The sequence below is a fragment of the Elephantulus edwardii genome, unplaced genomic scaffold (assembly GCF_000299155.1).
Source record: "Elephantulus edwardii isolate Elephantulus edwardi_28Jun2011 unplaced genomic scaffold, EleEdw1.0 scaffold00004, whole genome shotgun sequence".
NCBI lineage: Eukaryota > Metazoa > Chordata > Mammalia > Macroscelidea > Macroscelididae > Elephantulus > Elephantulus edwardii.
Window position 1 is genome coordinate 17,772,437 of NW_006399754.1, and position 18,210 is coordinate 17,790,646.

At 46.1% G+C, this 18,210-nt stretch overlaps 1 protein-coding gene across 1 annotated transcript in view; it reads right to left on the reverse strand.

Moving 5' to 3' along the window:
- Positions 1-18,210, reverse strand: part of GPC6 (glypican 6) — a 1,593,112-nt gene that overhangs the window by 10,968 nt on the left and 1,563,934 nt on the right. Inside the window, exon 7 of the mRNA XM_006879575.1 lies at positions 13,933-14,069. Coding sequence (XP_006879637.1) covers positions 13,933-14,069 — 137 coding nt within the window. The remainder of the gene's footprint in view (positions 1-13,932; positions 14,070-18,210) is intronic.

Consider the following 18,210-nt stretch of genomic DNA (forward strand, 5'->3'; position numbering starts at 1 on the left):
AACAACAACAACAACAAAGAAAGTTTTATACAAGTATAATCAATTTTGAAGGATTAATAGGGATGGGAGAGAGGACCAAAAAAATACTTTGACTTAAAATGAAAATTAAAGTAGTATATTTAGAAACATATTTGAATAGCTTACCAATTCTGCTGTTAACTTGGAAGAAAAGGATCTATGTCTTCTTGTAGGAAGTTGCTCTTCCCTAACTGACATTTTCATCAGAAGGCACTATGACATGGATTACCCATGGGCCAACCACATTCCACTTCCTTCCTGTGACTCTCGTTCCCACTGGTCCTTCCAGCCTACCCTTTATAGACTTCTGAGATTTATCCTCAGGCAAATACTCCCATTTTGATCTTGTATTGGTGATTATTATTATTCTAAGGAGTGAGTATCTCCCTTATAAGGAGTGACTGTTCATCTTATAAACGTGCCTCTTGTTTGAATGTGGAGTTCTGGGGTCTTAATGGTAAGGCGTTTCACTCATAATTGAAAGGCAGGTAGTTCAAATCTACCAGCTGCCCCACAGGAGAAAGACAGACAGTCTCCTCCTGTGTCATGTATTGGTTCTGAAAGCTCACTACAGGACCAGCTATGAGTTGGTTCTGATTCAACAGAATCAGTTGGTTCTGATCCAGGCATTGTCTGAATGAAAGTTGAGTTACAAGTTGACTAAGATCCATGCTCGAAGGGTGACTAAGGTCAGAATATGGGGTTTCCACCAGGTCCTATCAGATCAGCAAATCTGATAATTTAAAACAAAATTATTTATTTATTTGAATTTTTAAAATTGGGCTAAATATGTAACAAATAATTTGCCATTTCAAAATTTGTCACAAGTATATTTTAGTCACATTAGTTGCATGTATCACGTTGTTCAACCATTATTTTCAACTTGTCCCAGAATTTCCCATCACCTTTCACAGAAATCTCTGTGTCCCCTAAACAGAGTCCCCATTGTCCCTCCATCCCATTTGCCTGGGAACCACAGTTAACTTGGTCTCTACACAGTCACCAATCTTATCACACAATGGGTTGTTTTTGTAGTTTTATGCACTACTGAATTGTAACTGAATGTAAACTGACCTTGGGGGGGGGGAAGGAGGGTTTAGAGGCAGCAAATCAAATGGAGGGGGTTGGCCGTCTTTCTCCTACTGAGCAGATGGTGGATTTGAACCATGAGCTTTTAGGTTGGCAGTGAAACTCCTTACCACAAGGCCACTAGAAAGTTCCCTATTTTAAGTTGGAGCATATACTATTTGTCCCTTAGGATTGACTTAATTCATTCAGCATAATGTTTTAAGGCTCATTTATGTTGTAGAATGTATTAAGCCTGCCAGTAAATCTATGAGGTAGCTACTATATTATCCCAATTTTACAGACTAGAAAATGGAAGCTTAGTGTAAAAAAGCAATTTTCCAGAGTCACAAAGCTAATAGATGACAAAATTAAGGGCCAGGAAATCCAGCTCCAGACCCAGGACCTCAAGCACTGTACCTTCCTGCCCGGGCAGTCATCCACTGCAGTGTACACCTTCCAACTTAGCCATCAGTGCTCAGCTCCAGGCAGGTTCCACCTCCTTACGCTGCAAAATACATCCCACTCACTGTGTCTATCCTGTCAGGAGTCATAATAATGTAGTGGATAAGTGCTCGGCTGTACATTGAAAGGCCAGCAGTTTGAACCCATGAGCCAGTCACCGGGTGAAAGAGGGGGGCAGTCTACTTTCGTGGCGATTACAGCATCAGAAACACTGTGGTGTGGTTTACTCAGTGAGAGAGCGCTGGTGGCCTGGGGGTAAGGAGCTGCCTTGCAAACCCAAAGGCACCTGGTTTGAATCCACCAGCTACTCCTTGAGAGGAAGATGGGTAATCTCCTCCTGTGCGATTTAGAGCCTTTTGAAAACCTGCTGGAGTATCTACTAGGAGTTGATTGAGACTGCATAGCACCCAACACCAGCCCCACCACCACCACCACCACAGGATTGCTAAGAGTTGTAATCCATTCGCTAACAATGACGTTTACAATATAAAGGCTTCTATGTTGCTATGAGAGTAACAGTTTTCAGCAGAGATTCTAGACTAAGACAAACTTAGAAGAAAGGCTTGCCAATCTAGCTTCCAAAATCAGTCAGCGAAAACGCTGGGGGTGGCCATGGTCAGGTCTGCACGCAATGCTGGGTTGAAGCAGGATGGGAAGGGGTTTTGTTTTTTTGTACAGGAGCCCACCATGAGTTAGTGTAGACTGAACTTGATGGCAGCCAGGAATATTTACCTCAATGCAGGATTCCCTTATGTGCAATGCACATTTATATTCAAATTCCAAATATTCTTAAAGATCCTGGTGAAATGCTTATTGTCTCTTCAAGGCCTTTTTTTCAGACTTTTCCACTCCCTGGTGGCTTGACCACCTATTTTTTTGCAGGATTGCCGCAGTTTTGCTTGGACTTTTGCACAGTACATAGAACTACCCCAAAACAAGGCATTTGCTGGGCTTGACACTGAGCCCGAGTTCTGCACTCACTGACCCAGACTCCTCCAGGACCCCAACCCCCCAAAAGGGGCACTTTTTCTTCTGGTAGTCTCATGGGTAAGGATTAAGAAACACTGTATGGATCCACTAGGTTCCTAGAGGGTGAAGCTAGTGAGGTTTACAGTCTCTGAAAATGCATTTGAAGGTAAGCGATGAGTTGGTTTCAAATCAACATCAAGGAGTTTGTGTTTTGAAGGTTTTTCTCTTCTGGGAGGGGAGGGATGTTTCATGTTAGAAAACTTAAAAATACACAAACATGGTGCCAGTGGTATACAACAAATTCCCATGTACGCATCCAGGTGTCTTTTTTCTAATTGCAACAAAAATGGTCTATTTCTCTGTGTCTTGGCAAGAAACAGATGCGTATTGAGAGAGGGAAATGAAGAAACTTTAAGAAGGAACATTTACAAAGGTGTATTAGACAGAATTAAAGGGAGCCAACAAGAAGTGGAACAGCAGGAGGGAGACTGTTACCAAGATTCCCAGGGTTTTAGCAACCCCAAAGAGAAGTTCAAGGGCACAGCAACTGCGAAACCCAGACCCATCAGGGAGCGAGTTGGAGAAATGATATCCTGTCCTCTCTCTTCCTTCTGATGAACCCAACTGGACGCTGAAGTTCAAGGAGTCCAGGGACTATCGTCTGTAGGGATTCTGCCCCTGGGCACAGGCCACAGTGGGGCAAGGTGGTGGTGATGAGAGGACCCCCAGTCATGCCAGACGCTGTGGCAGCCAGGACACACCTTGGAAACCAGGACGACAAGATTACATCTCTCATACTTCGGACAGGCTGTTAGGGTGTGATCCTTGGAGAAAGACATCATGCTTGGAAAAGTAGCTCTCACTGCTGTGAAGTTGGAAACAATGCATAGCTGACTCTCCAGTGGGTTTTTGCGAGGCTATAAATGACGGAGGAGGAGACTGTCTATCTTTCTCCTGATAGTTGTGGGAGGACTTGAACTGGCAGAGAGGGCTTTGGGTTAGCAGCCCAACTCCCCAGAGACTACAGCAGCAAAGGATTATATGATACAATATGATATGATATGATAGTAGCATTGTTGCTTATCATTGTGTACAGATCCATAGCTGAGCCTCGGGTCGGTTTTCAAAGGCAGTTAATCACACAGGAGGAGACTGCCTATCCTTGTCCTGCGGAGCAGCTGGTGGATTAGAACTGCAAGCCTTCGGAATTGCAACGCAGCTTCTTGCCACTAGGCCACCAGATCTCCTTTTATTAGTAGCATACTCCTCTTACTGTCACTACCACACAGCTGACCGTCCAGTGGGTTTTCAAAGGTTGTTAATAGCACAGGAGGAGATTGCCAATTATGGGTTTGGGGTTTTTGTTTTTTACAGAGCAGCTGGTGGACTGGAACTGCCTGTCTCGGAGTGGACAGCATGATTCTCCGTCTTTTAGGCTAGTCGACAATGGGGATGGTGCAGAGCTGAGCAGTGTTTTGTTGTTGTATCTACGACCTCTGGCAAGGTTTAGGTCTCTGTCCAACACGTCACTATGAGTCAGAGCAGAGTCCCTGACAATTAATAAAAACGCCGCCACCAGAAGTTGACGGCAGCTCAGCTTCACTGTAATTATTCTTCGCCAACTGCATCTACCACTGTTGCTTGAAAACTTAAAAAAAGGGAAACATACCTCTTTCTTTTATTTTGTCATTTCTATTTACAGTATTCTGATACAATCTGCTTAAAGTTCTTCCCTGGCCTGCAAATCACTTTCCACAGTCTGGAAACCAAAAGTGCTATTCATCAGGCTCCAAAGGAAAGAAACAGAAACACACAGAGACATGTAGGGGATATCTAAGCCTTTTCACAGGTATTGAATCCTTGGCAGGATGGATGCGTGTATGAATGGGTTTACTCATTTTAAATCAGAAGGCCCTGGAAGAAGCATCATGTCTTCATCTATATCTCAAACAAAATCGACGTCATGTTGGCTAAATAATGAATGATAAAACACGTAGGATGCACTACAGCTTCCGTTCCCTGAAACTTCACATATCTACTGCCTCAATAATGTCCTCAATGAAGACGCAGGGGGTGGGGAGAAGTCATGCAACTCTGTTGATTTTTATTTTGTAGTGAGGCATAACTTCTGCCTTGCTTTGTAATATATTTGGGATGCAAATACATTCTTGTTAGAGTCTGAGATTGTCTTCTGGATGTAACTTGTGAAATACAGCATTGGGTTGACTATTATGGACACGCAGTTATATATACGAGGCACCCTGCACTAGACCTAATCACTGGAGCCTGTTGAGATACACATGGGCATGTGCACGCTACTGCATTTAGCTGGTCCTGGGACTGAAAGGGCTGAAAGGCGACCGCCAGTGCTGGTTTCAGTACAGTGTATACCCGGTTCTTGTTTCAATACAGTATATACCTGGTTCTGCTTTCAGTAGAGTGTATACCTGGTTCTTGTTTCAATACAGTGTATACCTGGTTCTGCTTTCAGTAGAGTATATACCTGGTTATGGTTTCAGTATAGTATATACCTGGTTCTGGTTTCAGTAGAGTATATACCTGGTTATGGTTTCAGTAGAGTGTATACCTGGTTCTGGTTTCACTACAGCGCCTGCATTTTGGGAAATGCCTCCGGCAGCTGTACCTGTGCTGACTCAGAGGCCTCTGTTCCTCTCCTGCATCTGTGCACTGCTCACTAACCCAGACTCATTTATCAGAAGCTGACTGTGAGGCATGCTTGGGAATGCCCCTGGGAGTCTGAACATCCAGGAACAATGAGAGACGGCCAAGCAGACCCAGCCTCTGACTGCGCCTGCTGGTGCTCGGCCACCTATGATACAAACAAGGAACAATGCCCTCTCGTCCTCAAAGACCTTTTCTCCTTTCAGTGTGTTCAAAGTGCAACTTCAGCAACAATGTGGCAACTTACAACACAGGTGAGAAAGAAATGGGAGACAAGAAAAAGACAAACAGTCCCCCCCTTTTTTAAAATTAAAAAAAAAGGCAACGGACTTTTCTGCCAGTGAGATCTACAAAGAGCCAGGAAGCCCTTTGAGAGACGCCCTGTGTCCCTAATCACGATGTGTTGCTGGCCGCTGCCTCTTCCTTACGGCAACCCCGCGTGTGTCAGGGAAAACTGCTCCTCAGGATTTTCAGGGGCTGAATTTGTGGGGAAGCTGATTGCCAAACTTTTCTTCTGAGGAGTCTCCGGGTGGATCTGAACATTGGTCCTTGAGTTATCAGTCAAAAGCATTAATAACTTGCATCAGAGGGGACTCCCAGGTATTAGTGCTGTGGGTGATTGTTGTGTGCCGTACAGCTGACTCATCATTAAGCCTGCAGTGGGTTTTCAGAGGGAGTAAATCACACAGGTGGAGACTTCCCATCCTTCTCCCACAGAGCAGCTGGTGGATTCGAACTACATGCCTTTGGGATTGCAGCACAGCTTCTTGCCACTAGGAGCCATCAAGGGGAGTATGACTCATAGTGTCCCTGTGAACAACAGATGTGACTCTTATGCCATTCTCCTCATTCCTGACACACGTGAGCCCACTGCTGCAGTCACTGTGTCAATCCATCTCACTGAAGCCTGCACCTTCTCTAAGAAATAACTCTCTGTGCTCTTGGCCATCCATGGGATAGTCAGTACTCTTCTCCAACACCACAGCTCAAAGCCATCAATCCTTCTTCTACCATCTGTATTCAGTCTCCAGCTCTCAGATGCATAATGCATTACTGAAAAGACCATGGCCAGTCTTCAAACAGATATCATTGCTCCTCAGTAATGTGGAGAACTCCCTGACAGCAGACTTTCTCACCACAATACGTCCCGATCTTCCGATTGTTGGTGCCCATGGTGTTGATAGTGGATCTAAGTCAGAGAAAATTGCTGAAAGTTTCAATCCTTTTTTCCATCTGTTATGATGCCCACTACTGGTCCAATGGTGGAGATTTTTGTTTTCTTGATGTTGAGATATGATCCATGTTGAAGGCTGCAGTCCAGTAATTCCACTTCTAGGAGGTCACCGCAGTCCAGTAATTCCACTTCCAGAAGGTCGCTGCAGTCCACTTTTAAGAGGTCATCTCAAAGTATTAAACACAAGGCTGCAGCTAGTTACTTGTGAAACAATGTTCATTGCAGTTTAAAGTCCTTTACTCACAGCAGTGACAAAGTGGACACAAGTTAGACTTCTATCAACAGATGCATGGAGAAGCAAAAGGGGTCTACCCACACGATGTTTAGTTCTATGGTACATTTGCCTAGTTCTTTGTTATATGTGAAGTGAGTTGCAACTGACTTGACAGGCAGTGAACAGCCCCCAATCTCACTGTTCCTGCTCCAGTGTACACTCTGAAGAGTATCAGCATAGCAGAAATATTTTCATCAGTTTTCCTTTTTTGCAATTCTAAAACAAAACAAAAGAAAAAGAAAAATCTCCCAAACTTCTTTTGGCAAATCCATCTGTTTAGCAATATCTTATTTCATCTGAAATGGGCTGTATTTGCCCTGCGAGGCCTGTGTGCTCAGGAACCTCAGTGATGTGTTTTGTGCTAATATCCAAAAAACTCAAGGACTGAACTCACTAGAGCCTTGTTGGCAGAAAGATCAGCCCTCTCCTCCCTTTAGATTTACAGCCTCAGAAATCTGACTGGGGGGTGGGACTTGAGGGCTGTGAGTGAGTGAGTGAGTGAGTGAGTGAGTGAGTGAGTGAGTGAGTAAATGCTAGGATTACATTTTGCTGTAGAAATAGTGCTCTGTCTGCCTCTGGGTTGCAGACTAAGGGCCCCACTGAGTTACACGTAGTAATACATGATATACAGTATAAGTTCTGTGATAATTTTTATAAAATGTGAAAACAAATCTGAAACACATACAGCTCTAAGGGTTTCAAATAAGGAATTAGGAACCAGTGTACCCCTAATCCCTTTCAGAGGCTTTCTGAAGATCTAAGATGTAAGCGTCCTCCCAAGGTTCGGGATACATGTTATTTAATAGCCCCTTTTGCCCTGTCCCCATTTTTTGCTGCCTGGAAAAAAGTGAAACAAAACAAAAGTGAAACAAGCATTTGGCTGCTAGCTTTAGCTAGGTTGGCTAACAGAGTGTCAACTTTCCAGAGTGTCGCGGAAGATAGACCGGGCAAGCTGCTTCCAGAAAGGCAGAGCCTGGAGACACCTGTGGAGCAGTCCTAACACGATCGCCACATGGGCCCCTTCCTCCTAACTGTGTCCGCTGCTCCAAGTTCTCCATAGCTTCCATGTCCCGAGGGAGGAGGGAAATGGGAGCTTAGAATATCTAGTTATGTAATTATACAGCTAGTTTCTAGACTGAGTACCCACTGCCTGGCCTGGTCTATACAGAATATTTTTCAGTCCTTTAAATGGCATTTGATGTGTTTTGGGATCTCCTCTGTGATCAGACTAAAACATGCCACGTACACTGTCCTGTCCATCCGGCCACCGTCTCTGGAGAGTGCTCGTCACAACGTGTCATCCGCCTTTCCTCCGTCTGTACACACGTCTTCAGTCACGATTTGCTATTTTCTCTGGTTTCAGTCAATCCACTCTGTGACCGGGGAGAGTGGCTGATTTATTTTTTCAACTTTTGCTATTACTTTCCATTCACTGTGTTTACCTTCTGGCCTCAGGAAAGACTTCCTTGGGGACACAGTTGTTTCTGTGAGGATCAGCTGGCTCCAGAAATAGCTAAGCTGTCCTGAAAAAGGCGAGTTCCCCATGGACCCAGTGAACCAGCCAGTGCCTCCAGCACCTCTACCCTGAAGGCATTCTAAAGAAAGGACAGATTACCAGCTCAATCTTGCCTTTGTGTTGGTTACTGCTGTTGTTGTTGGGTGCCATCAAGTCAAATATTACTCACAGTGACTCTGAATAGATCTGAGCCCTGTCCTGTCTTGTGCCATCCTCAGTATCTCTGACACACTGGAGTCCATTCTCTTGAGCTGCAGTCACTGCGTCAATCCACCTGGCTGAACGTCTTCCTGTCTTGTGTTGACCTTCCACCTTTCCAAGCATGATGTCTCTCTCCAAGGAACAACCTCTCCTTGCAACATGCCCAAAGTATGTGAGATGAAGCTGTCATCCTCGCCTCCAAGGAACACCCGGGCTGCACCTTCTCCAAGACCTGTCTGTCTGTTCTTTCGGCAGTCCATGGGCTATTCAGCACTAGTTGGCAGGCCAGCTTCTTACCACTAGATCACTGAGCGATGCCTGACTTAAAACACCTTGAAGACACTAAAATATTTCGTGTACTAACATGTACCCCGTTGTGCTGTCGTGTACCCCGTGTGCTAACATGAACCCCAGGGGAAGATGTGGCCGCGTCTCAGATAGGTTTTCACTTCCCTGCCCTGATTCCATTCTCCTCCATGTCCGCTGTTCCTTTTCATCCTCTCCCTCCAAGGAGAAAAATGATGCTCAAAGTGAAATACAGAAGACAGTTTGGCACAGCTATGTCCTCAGAATGGAGGCTCTCATGGTTCCACTAGGTTCTGTATCCCCAAGCAGGAGACCAGGGCCTGACTGCGGTCCTCGATGCTCACATGCACCTGTCAGTGGAGACTTGCATGTGGCTGTGGTGTGGAATAGGTTTCAGGGCAGCTTCAACTCTCAGGTGGACTAGGAAGCACGGCCTGGCAATGCACGCCTGGAAACCATCCACTGACAGGCCCACAGGTCACAGTGGTCCAGTCTGGTTGGGCTGGTGGACCAGGGCCGAGTGGCACCATTGCAGAGGGGCTGAGCTGGTGGCTGGCCAACAACAACAGTGGCCCCCAAGGCAAAGATCTGCCTCTCGGTGAGCAAAAAAGTCCAGAGCCAACGAATGCCACCAAGGCTTTCCTTCTTCCCTTCAGCTGCTGCCAGATGATCTTTGCAAGCTAACCATATCAAGGTTTACTTCCTTCTGAGTCTGTGCTCTCCTGCCTCCCACCTAATCATTCTTCCCGGCTCCCGGGTACCGACAGCTCATTCCGGCCACCTGGCTGCCCGGGACCCCTTCGCAGGGATGACAGATGACTGCGGGTCGCTTCCTGAGGTCGGCAGGCTCACCCCGGGAACTTTAGGAGGCTCAGATTTGTAACCTGCACCACGAGTCTTTCATTTTTTCCCCCATTGGCCTTCTAGATTATTATCGATTTTTCCTCCATTACTTACTAGCTTCCTTTCAACTCCTATTTGTCTGAGTTGAGTCAGGGCGCTGCTGCATCTTCTTCCATTTCTCCTGTGAGAGGAGGCTGAGTTAAGTGAGAAATGGCCCAGACACAAGCTGCACCTCCAAGTGCTTTTCTCCTGAAAACACACTGAGGGGGAAAAAAGGCTTCGAAGGTTGTCTTCACGGACAGACACCATGAGAAATGTGCGGGAACATTCTTAATTAGTTCTTCGTACAGGCAGCATGTGATCAGAGTATTAATTGAGTCAATTACTCCCCCATGATCCAGACTATTCAACCTTGGCCAAACGAAAGAATCCCATTTGAGACCAGAGGTTGGCATGGATGCCGCCCTTCTCTGTGAAAGCTGTGCTGTATTTCCGAGCCACAAGCCCTCTCTTGATGCCTGAACAGTTTGCTGCTGAGATGACTAACCTTTCCTGTCCGCTGGGCATCCTGGTGGGTGAGGGGACAGCCGAACCAGGAAACCGCCTGACTGTGCTGCTGTGCCTCATCTTTGCAAAGCCCCGTGAAAAAGCCAAGAAATACCAAAGGGATTATCAAAGGCAAAGAGAACACAAACGTGGTAACATGCTCCCCAGGACCGCAGTGTGTCCTGGGAAAGGGAATCTATTTTGCCAGGGCCTTAAAGTAGGGTTACCACATAAAGCAGGTGAGACTAGCCAGTCCGTCTCACGTACTTTGGACACGCTGCTAGGAGATGCTGTTCGCTGGAGAGGGACATCCTCGTTAGAAAGGTGGAGGGTTGGTAACACAGGGGAAGACCCTCAACCAGGTGGACTGAAACATGGCAGCAGCAATGGGCTCAAGTGTGTCACAGATGGTGAGGACGGCACAGGACAGGACAGGGTTCAGATTTGTTGTTCACAGAACAAGAAGAAGTTTGGAAAATGAAAGAGAAAAGAAAAGGAGAGGGTCTCTGAACCACTCAGCTCTGTTGTCAGAATGAAGGTTTAAATGTAACAGGGTCTCCCGGGACAGGGAAATTCTACCCATCCACGTGCAGCTCCCCCTCTTGGACCCCACATCCTGCATCCAGGCCTGCCCTCTTTCAGAACAAAGTGAGCTCTATCCAGAAACGGCTGGAGGATGGTGGGGTGGGAGGTGGGGGGTTGCTTGTGTGTGGGTGGAGTTGAAGGAGGGGAGAGTAGGGGTGAAATCACATCCCCAGGGATGGTACATGCCCTTGACTATTATCTCAGCATCCGCTTGCACCTCGTGGTCTCCATGGTAGCCACATCTCTATGTCACATTCTCCAAGTTCAAGTCAGTATCGATTTCAACAGGTGCCATTAATCTAATAACAGCTTTTGGGGGGAAAATGAGATCCTCCCCAAAGGAAATGGAGAGAGCCATTTTAAGTCATTTGGATTCCAGAAACATTACATTCAAAAGGAGTATGTTTCTGCATCCAGAAAAGATGGTAAGAGGCTGTGGAGTGAGATTCAGAAAATAATCAGAAAACACAGGGGTGATGTGAGAAAAGCCTGATCAAATATTTAGAGAAAAAGGACAATGCAGGTCCAGACAAAAGTAGCTGCAGGAATCTGCCAGATGAGACGGAGAGAGGAAGAAAAGCCCCCTTTAGCCCACATCACCACAAGGGTCGGCCACAGGATTAGGCTTCTTTGATACATTTCCATTATCATTTGCTATAAATTTTTTTCCCCTTAAAAAAAGTCTCTCTTTTTTCCCAGATGGGTTTATCATTTAATAACTAACTTAAATATATTATGTGGCTGTCGTTTGCCTTGCAGTCGGAACTGACCCATAGCTGACAACAGCAACATAATATAGTAAACAGATCCAGAACAGAAATATGCAAAGAAAATCAATAACCTAAATACATTATCTTCTCTCTTTTTTACCAGCTTTCCTGAACTTTTAACAAGAGCTGCCATCTGACAATTCATATGGCAAATGCAGGGGAAAAGAGTAGCACTGTAAAGGAATTATTCAGCCTGCAAAATAATCCGGGAATATTTCTTTATTGAAGAACTTCCAATATGCATGTAGACGTGTGTTTCTAGAGCAATTGATAGTTGGGTGAGAGGAAAGCTTTAAGTACATTTAACTGAAGAAGTCATTGGTTCCCTACCCACTATGTTTTTGAAAACTAAAGGTATAATATTAAGGTTTGCTTCTAGCAGTTGTTGTTGTTGTTGTTATGTGCCGTCGAGTGGTTTGCGACTCATAGTGACCCCATGTACAACAGCCCTAAACCCTGCTCTATCCTGTGCCAATCTCATTGTCTCTGACACACCCATCCCGAGTACCCCAGTCACTGAATCAATCCACCTCATAGAGGGTCTTCCCCTCCTGTGCTGTCCCTCTACTCTACCCAGCATGATGTCCCTCTCTAAAGACCTGTCTCCCCTTACAACATGTCCAAAGTATGTCAGATGAAGCCCCAGAATCCTTGCCTCCAAGGAGCAGCCTGGTTTAATCCTCTCTACGATGAATCTGTTTTCTTGGCAGTCCATGGTACATTCAATACTCTTCTCCAGCACCACAGCTCAAAGGCGTCAATTCTCCTTCTATCCTCCCTAGTTTTTGCAATCGCTTGTTACTTCTAGCAGTAGAGTAACAAAAAAATAAAGAATGAACTTCTTTAATTATGCAAGGATAATTTTTCAGTGGGAACACACTTGAGCCAAGACTGGGAGGTGGACACACAGGGGCGAGTGTGGTACCTGTCACTCGGCTCACAGGGCCACCTGCAGAGGCCCACATGGGTCTTCCCTGGTAGTTATTGGGTAAAGACGCCATCAGAAGTTGTTCGATCACTAATGGGGTTTCTGGCCAGAGTCTCCTCCCTAATAGATCAGGCACCGAGAACTAATGGAGTATGTTGGCATATTTTTAACACCACGAATTTCCTTCTACTCTCATGGTACCAGTCTTTTGTGATTGCTTGAAATGAAGAGAGCTGCCTTATTTCTCCTTTGCTAAGCTCTTCCTGGCACAGTTAGTAACATCATCATCAATAGAGGCTAAAAAAACGCAACTCCGCAGGGGACGAAATAACGCCCAATGAACTCTCTCCCGCACCTGCCACTTACCCTGTGCAGTTTCTAATGAATGTTGATCCATGTACCACCTGTGCCGTCTGATCAAAGCTGCTTCATACAATCAAACTCTCCCAACAAGGCCCCAGAAAAGACTCTCCTCTTTGCGCCTTCACCTGCTGGCCAATTCCCAAAGATTCCTTCAATCTCATTTACCAGCTGCCCTCTCCACCTGCAGCCTTACTGATTCAGGCTTAGGTTGGGTTTGGTTTTTTTAAATTTTCCCCCTACTAGCTTATTACAAAATTCGGATGCATTGTTTTCAAGAACAAATCCTTTCCATTTCCCTCACCCTCCATCCATCAAATTGTACAACCCCATGATTAATCCTCCCCTCCCCCTGCACATCCTCATCCCTCTGCTTCCAGCCTCTCCCACCCCTCTTGGATCCTTATACTCATTTTGTAATGATTTTATATCAGGTTGGGTGATTTTTGCCTGGCGCCCTGGTCTGCCTGCCACTTCCGACTCCTCCCATCCGATATCTCCACCCTGTGGAAGGCAGGCCAAGCCCCGCTCTAGGCAGCATCAGGACCTGCAGACAGTCCCTATCAGCTGAGGGCACCTTTGATCAGCAGAGCTGAGGAAGGACAGTAGATCCTTCAGGAGACTCTAGAGGACTTCCCAAGGCGCAGGGACCTTTAACCTGTCCCTAGTGGTCTCTCTGTCATTTTCTTTCACCCACCCAGTAAGAACTTCTGCCATTTATTCCCCCAACCCCACCCCGAGGGTGGAGAAAATGGGAGTTGAATTTTCATTCCTTGCCTTAACTTGTGGATACGGGCGGGGGTGGGGGGAAGTAACACTGTGCAAATGTAACTCGGGATAAAAATAGCTCCACTCTCTAAGTGTCATTAAGTGAGCATAAAAGGGCTCTGGGAGATCTCGCAATGTCTGTAACCTGGCATCTGTCACCATCCCCCTGTCCCCATCCAGAGGTGAGACATGCAGAACACGGCTCCCACGTTAATGGCACCATAAGAGCACAGCAAGTGCTCCCTGTCCATCAAACGTGTCACTCTGAACAGCTGTCGCTATGTGACGACTGGTCCCTCCGCCCTCCGTGGCACCCCCCGCCGCAGCAGGCTGGCAGAGCTGTGCCAGCAGGTTCTCCACGGCCGGTGCCCAGCGCCCGTCCCCCGTGCAGCGCCCTCTCACCTGGCTTTGCTGTGCCCATTCCAGCACTCCTCTTCATTGGATGTGCCCGCCGTCACGCTCTCGTCCTTGCAGATGGCGTAGGGTAAAGACGACCAGACCTTTTTGGAGAGCTTCAGTTTCTCTTTTATGTCTGTGACCTGACCAAGACACCAAGGGAAGGGAGTGAATATCCTCCTTAGGATGATGGCCCGTTTCTACCCGGGGGTGCCATGTGGGTGAAGGGTGGCATTAAGAGCACTAAATCTTCCTCAGCGCCAGGAGACAGGCCACGTGCCAGGGCACTGCCTACCAGGGTATCTGCCCTTCTGCCCAGGGCTAGACTACACCATCAGAAGGTTAGAACAAACCCACTGGTGTTTGCTTAGTCATCTGAAGCACACATGTTCCTACCACACCGGACATTCTGCTTCTAGATGTGCCTGGCACCTGGCACCCACCCCAGCACCTTCCTGCACCTTCAAAGCTTCTCTTTAAATACACAGTCCCATGGACTATTCGATAAGAAAGACAAGTACAGGTTTAATGGGCTTATTCACTACTCTATGTGCAGCAGTTTTACAGTGAACCCCCCGTGAACCTCTCACTCCAGGTTATTAAGTCATCACAAGTGAACCCATGTTTCCCTTTGTTATAGACCCACAGTGCTGCTGGGGCCCCTCCTCCAGCTCCAGGCGCGAGCTCCCAGGTAAACGATTTGTTGTTTCTCATCTTTTCTGAACTTCCATCCTTTGAATTAAAAATGTACGAAGCAACTACACAGGCTTTGGACCCTCTTTCCGCTGGGCGTCTCCATCTCAGAGACCCTAAATATACCCTTTAGCAAACATTTGCCTGGCTGTGAGCGGAAGCACCTGAACAAGGCGCCGAGAGATCTCACACCTTTCCCCACGGCCTGCTTGCTTCTGTAAGAAATAAACACTGCCGCTAATTCAACCACTGCTCACTCCTGCGCTTGTACAAGTGACAGGCCAGTAAAGCACACACTTGGATTGCAAGCCGGGAAGCAAAGTCACGTCAACATGTCAGGCAAGGAAAAGAGAAAAGCCATTCCTTTAAAGGATCTCGTTTCAGTTATTTTTGTTGTGGAGAATATGAGAATCTACACAGCCCAACCAGCTCAGCCTCATTGTGAGTTCTTCCTCCTCTGTTGACACCCGCTCACCAGCAGCACTCACGGCGAGACTCCACTGGTTTTCTGAGGCATCTCGAGAGGAGAAGACTGCCCATCTTTCTCGAGGAGCCTCTGGTGGATTCAAACTGCCAGCCTTTGGGTTAGCAATAAGATGCATTCTGTACTCTACCAGCAGGGCTACATATAACATACACTCAAGAACTCACTGCTGTTGGGTCAGAACCAGTTACAGCTGGCACTCCATCAGTAGTTCAGAGGCTGAACAGGAGAAGTTGGCATGTCTTTCTCCTGAGGACCCACTGGTGGATATGAACTGTCAGAAAAGTGCCACTGTTGGGTGAGCAGTGCACCTCTCGACAGACTGGACTATATGCCGCCAAACTCCCATGACATGCTGTTGTCGTGTACCGTTGAGTCAGAACTGACTCAGAGTTGACCCTCTAGGAGAAGTAAATTGACTATTGTTGTTGTTAGGTGCCGTTGAGTCAAGTACTACCCATAATGACCTGATGAACAACAGATCTGAACCCTGTCCTATCCTGTGGCATCCTCACACTTCCCGACACACTAGAGCCCACTGAGGCAGACCTCATGCCAATCCACCTGGCCAAGGGTCTTCTTCTCCTTCACTGACCTATCTTTCCGAGCATCATGTCCCTCTCCAAGGAATTTCACCTCCTAGCACCATGCCCTAAGTATGTGAGGTGAAGCTTCGTCATCCTGTTTCCAAAGAGCACTCTGGCTGCACCCTCTCCAGGACATTTGTTGGTCCTTTTGGACATTCATGGGATGTTCAGCACTCTTCTCCAACACCACAGCTCAAAGGCATCAATTTTTTTTCTGTTGTTGTCACTCTGCCCTTATGCATTGTCGAGATGTCAGATACATAGTAAGTTATTGACAAGATCGTGACCTGAATCACACACACTTAGTCCTCAAAACGACATCGTTACTTCTCAATTATTTGGAGAGGTTTCTAACTGCAGATTTTCCCAGTGCAATACGTCTCCCAATTTCCTGACTGCTTGTACCAAGGGTGTTAATTGTGGATCCAAGTAAGATGAAGTTGTTGACAGTTTCAATCTTTTCTTCATCCATCATAATGTTGCCTTTTGGTCCAGTGGTATACGAATCTTTGTTTTCTTGACATTGAGATGTAATCTGTATTGAAGGCAGCATTCCTTGATTTTCTGTAGCAAACACTTCAAGTCGTCTTCACTTTCAGCAAGCAATGTTTTGCCATCTGCATGAAGCAGGTTATTGATGAGTCTCCCTCCAATCTTGATGCTACATTTCTCTTCATAGAATCCAGCTTCTTGAATAGTTTGCTTAAAATACAGATTTGAAAAGTATGGAGAGAGAATACAACTGACATACTCAAACATTTATCCTGGAGAGGGTTAAACTGGGATGCTCTTTGGAGGCAAGGATTCTGAGGCTTCGTCTGACATACTTTGGGCATGTTGTAAGGAGAGACAGGTCTTTAGAGAGGGACATCATGCTGGGTAGGGTGGAGGGACAGCGCAGGAGGGGAAGACCCTCTATGAGGTGGATTGATTCAGTGACTGGGGTAATCAGAATGGGTGTGTCAGAGGCAGTGTGATTGGCACAGGACAGAGCGGAGTTTAGGGCTGTTGTACATAGGGTCGCTATGAGTCGCAAGCGACTCAACAGCACATAACAACAACAACAGTGTTCTCTTGCTCTATTTGCATAACAGCCTCCTGGTCTAAGTCTAGGTCTCACATAAGCACAATTAAGTGCTATGGGATTCCCATTCTTCTCAATGTTAGTCATAAATTGTTGTGATACACATAGCCAAATGCTTTTCCATAGTCAACAAAACACAAATAGACATTCTTCTAGTATTCAGGAAATGGAATGGTAGGAGATTATTCCTCTTTCTACCAGGGTACATCTGGTGGATTTGAACCTCAAGCTTTGTAGTTGGCAGCACAAGTCCTTACTACTAAGCCTCTAGAGCCCCCAGCTTTATAACATATGTTGTTGTTAGGTGCTGTTGAGTCATAGACGACTCATAGCGACCCTATGAACAAAACGCCTCAGTCCTGTTCGTACATAGAGTTTCGGAAGGCAAGCCATTTCGGAAGTGGATGCTGCTCCTGCTTCCAGGTTTGTTTTAGTCAGGAAGCTCCAGCCAACACTGTCCACCATGGGTAACCATTACCACATTTGGCACATCAGTGTCCCAGTGTTCAGCATCACAGCAACCATGAGTTACCTCTGTACAGCAATGCACAGACCAGTGCTATACCACCTAGAAGAATGTTTGAGAGGAAAACAATTTGAACCTGGCCTGAGGGCTACAAGCTCAAGGGCCCTTTGGCATAAGGCCACCTCCTGCCTTAAACCCTAGGCTAAGCCTGGCTTGCCTCGCTCCTGGGGGCAGAGCAAACCTGCATGTCAAACACAAGCCTGGAAAAGCATATACGCTCAGGAAAAAAGAAAGACGTATTATATATCCATAATGAAGTCAGACCATTGAAATACTCTAAGGCTTATTCTGTCTTGCAATAAAGTACATCATGGCGGAGCCTACTTTTTTCTGCTTATTTCATATTTAAATTGTTTTAGATACCCTGGGATTCTGAACCCAATGGACATACATATTTTTTAAAATTTTATCTTTTTTGTGTATGTGTGTACTGTCAAATGGGATCTGACTGGTACAGAAGGAGATTGTCCCTCCATCTCCAGCAGAGCATCTGGTGGATTCGAACCACATGCCTCTGGGATTGCAGAGCAGCTTCTTGCCACTAGGCCACCAGAGCTCCCTTGGACATACATATTTTGGGATACAGAGAAGAAATAAAATTGCATAGTGATTCATCATTTAATATGCAAAATTCAGTCATGTTTGCATGATATACTGATCACTTTTAAAATAAAATTCAACCCTGTCTTTTTCAAGGAGCATCGCCTGACACAGGTATCTGTGTGTCCCTTTGATAACACCAAACTTGTATTCAAATTACTTCTTACAATATCCCAGTCACAAAAGGACAAATATTGCATGATGCCACTGTTGTAGAATGGGACTGACCTCGGGGTTGGGGAGAGACTGAGTAAGATGGGTTCAATAATGTATACTGCACTGAAACAGAGGAGGGAGAAAACTGTTTAAA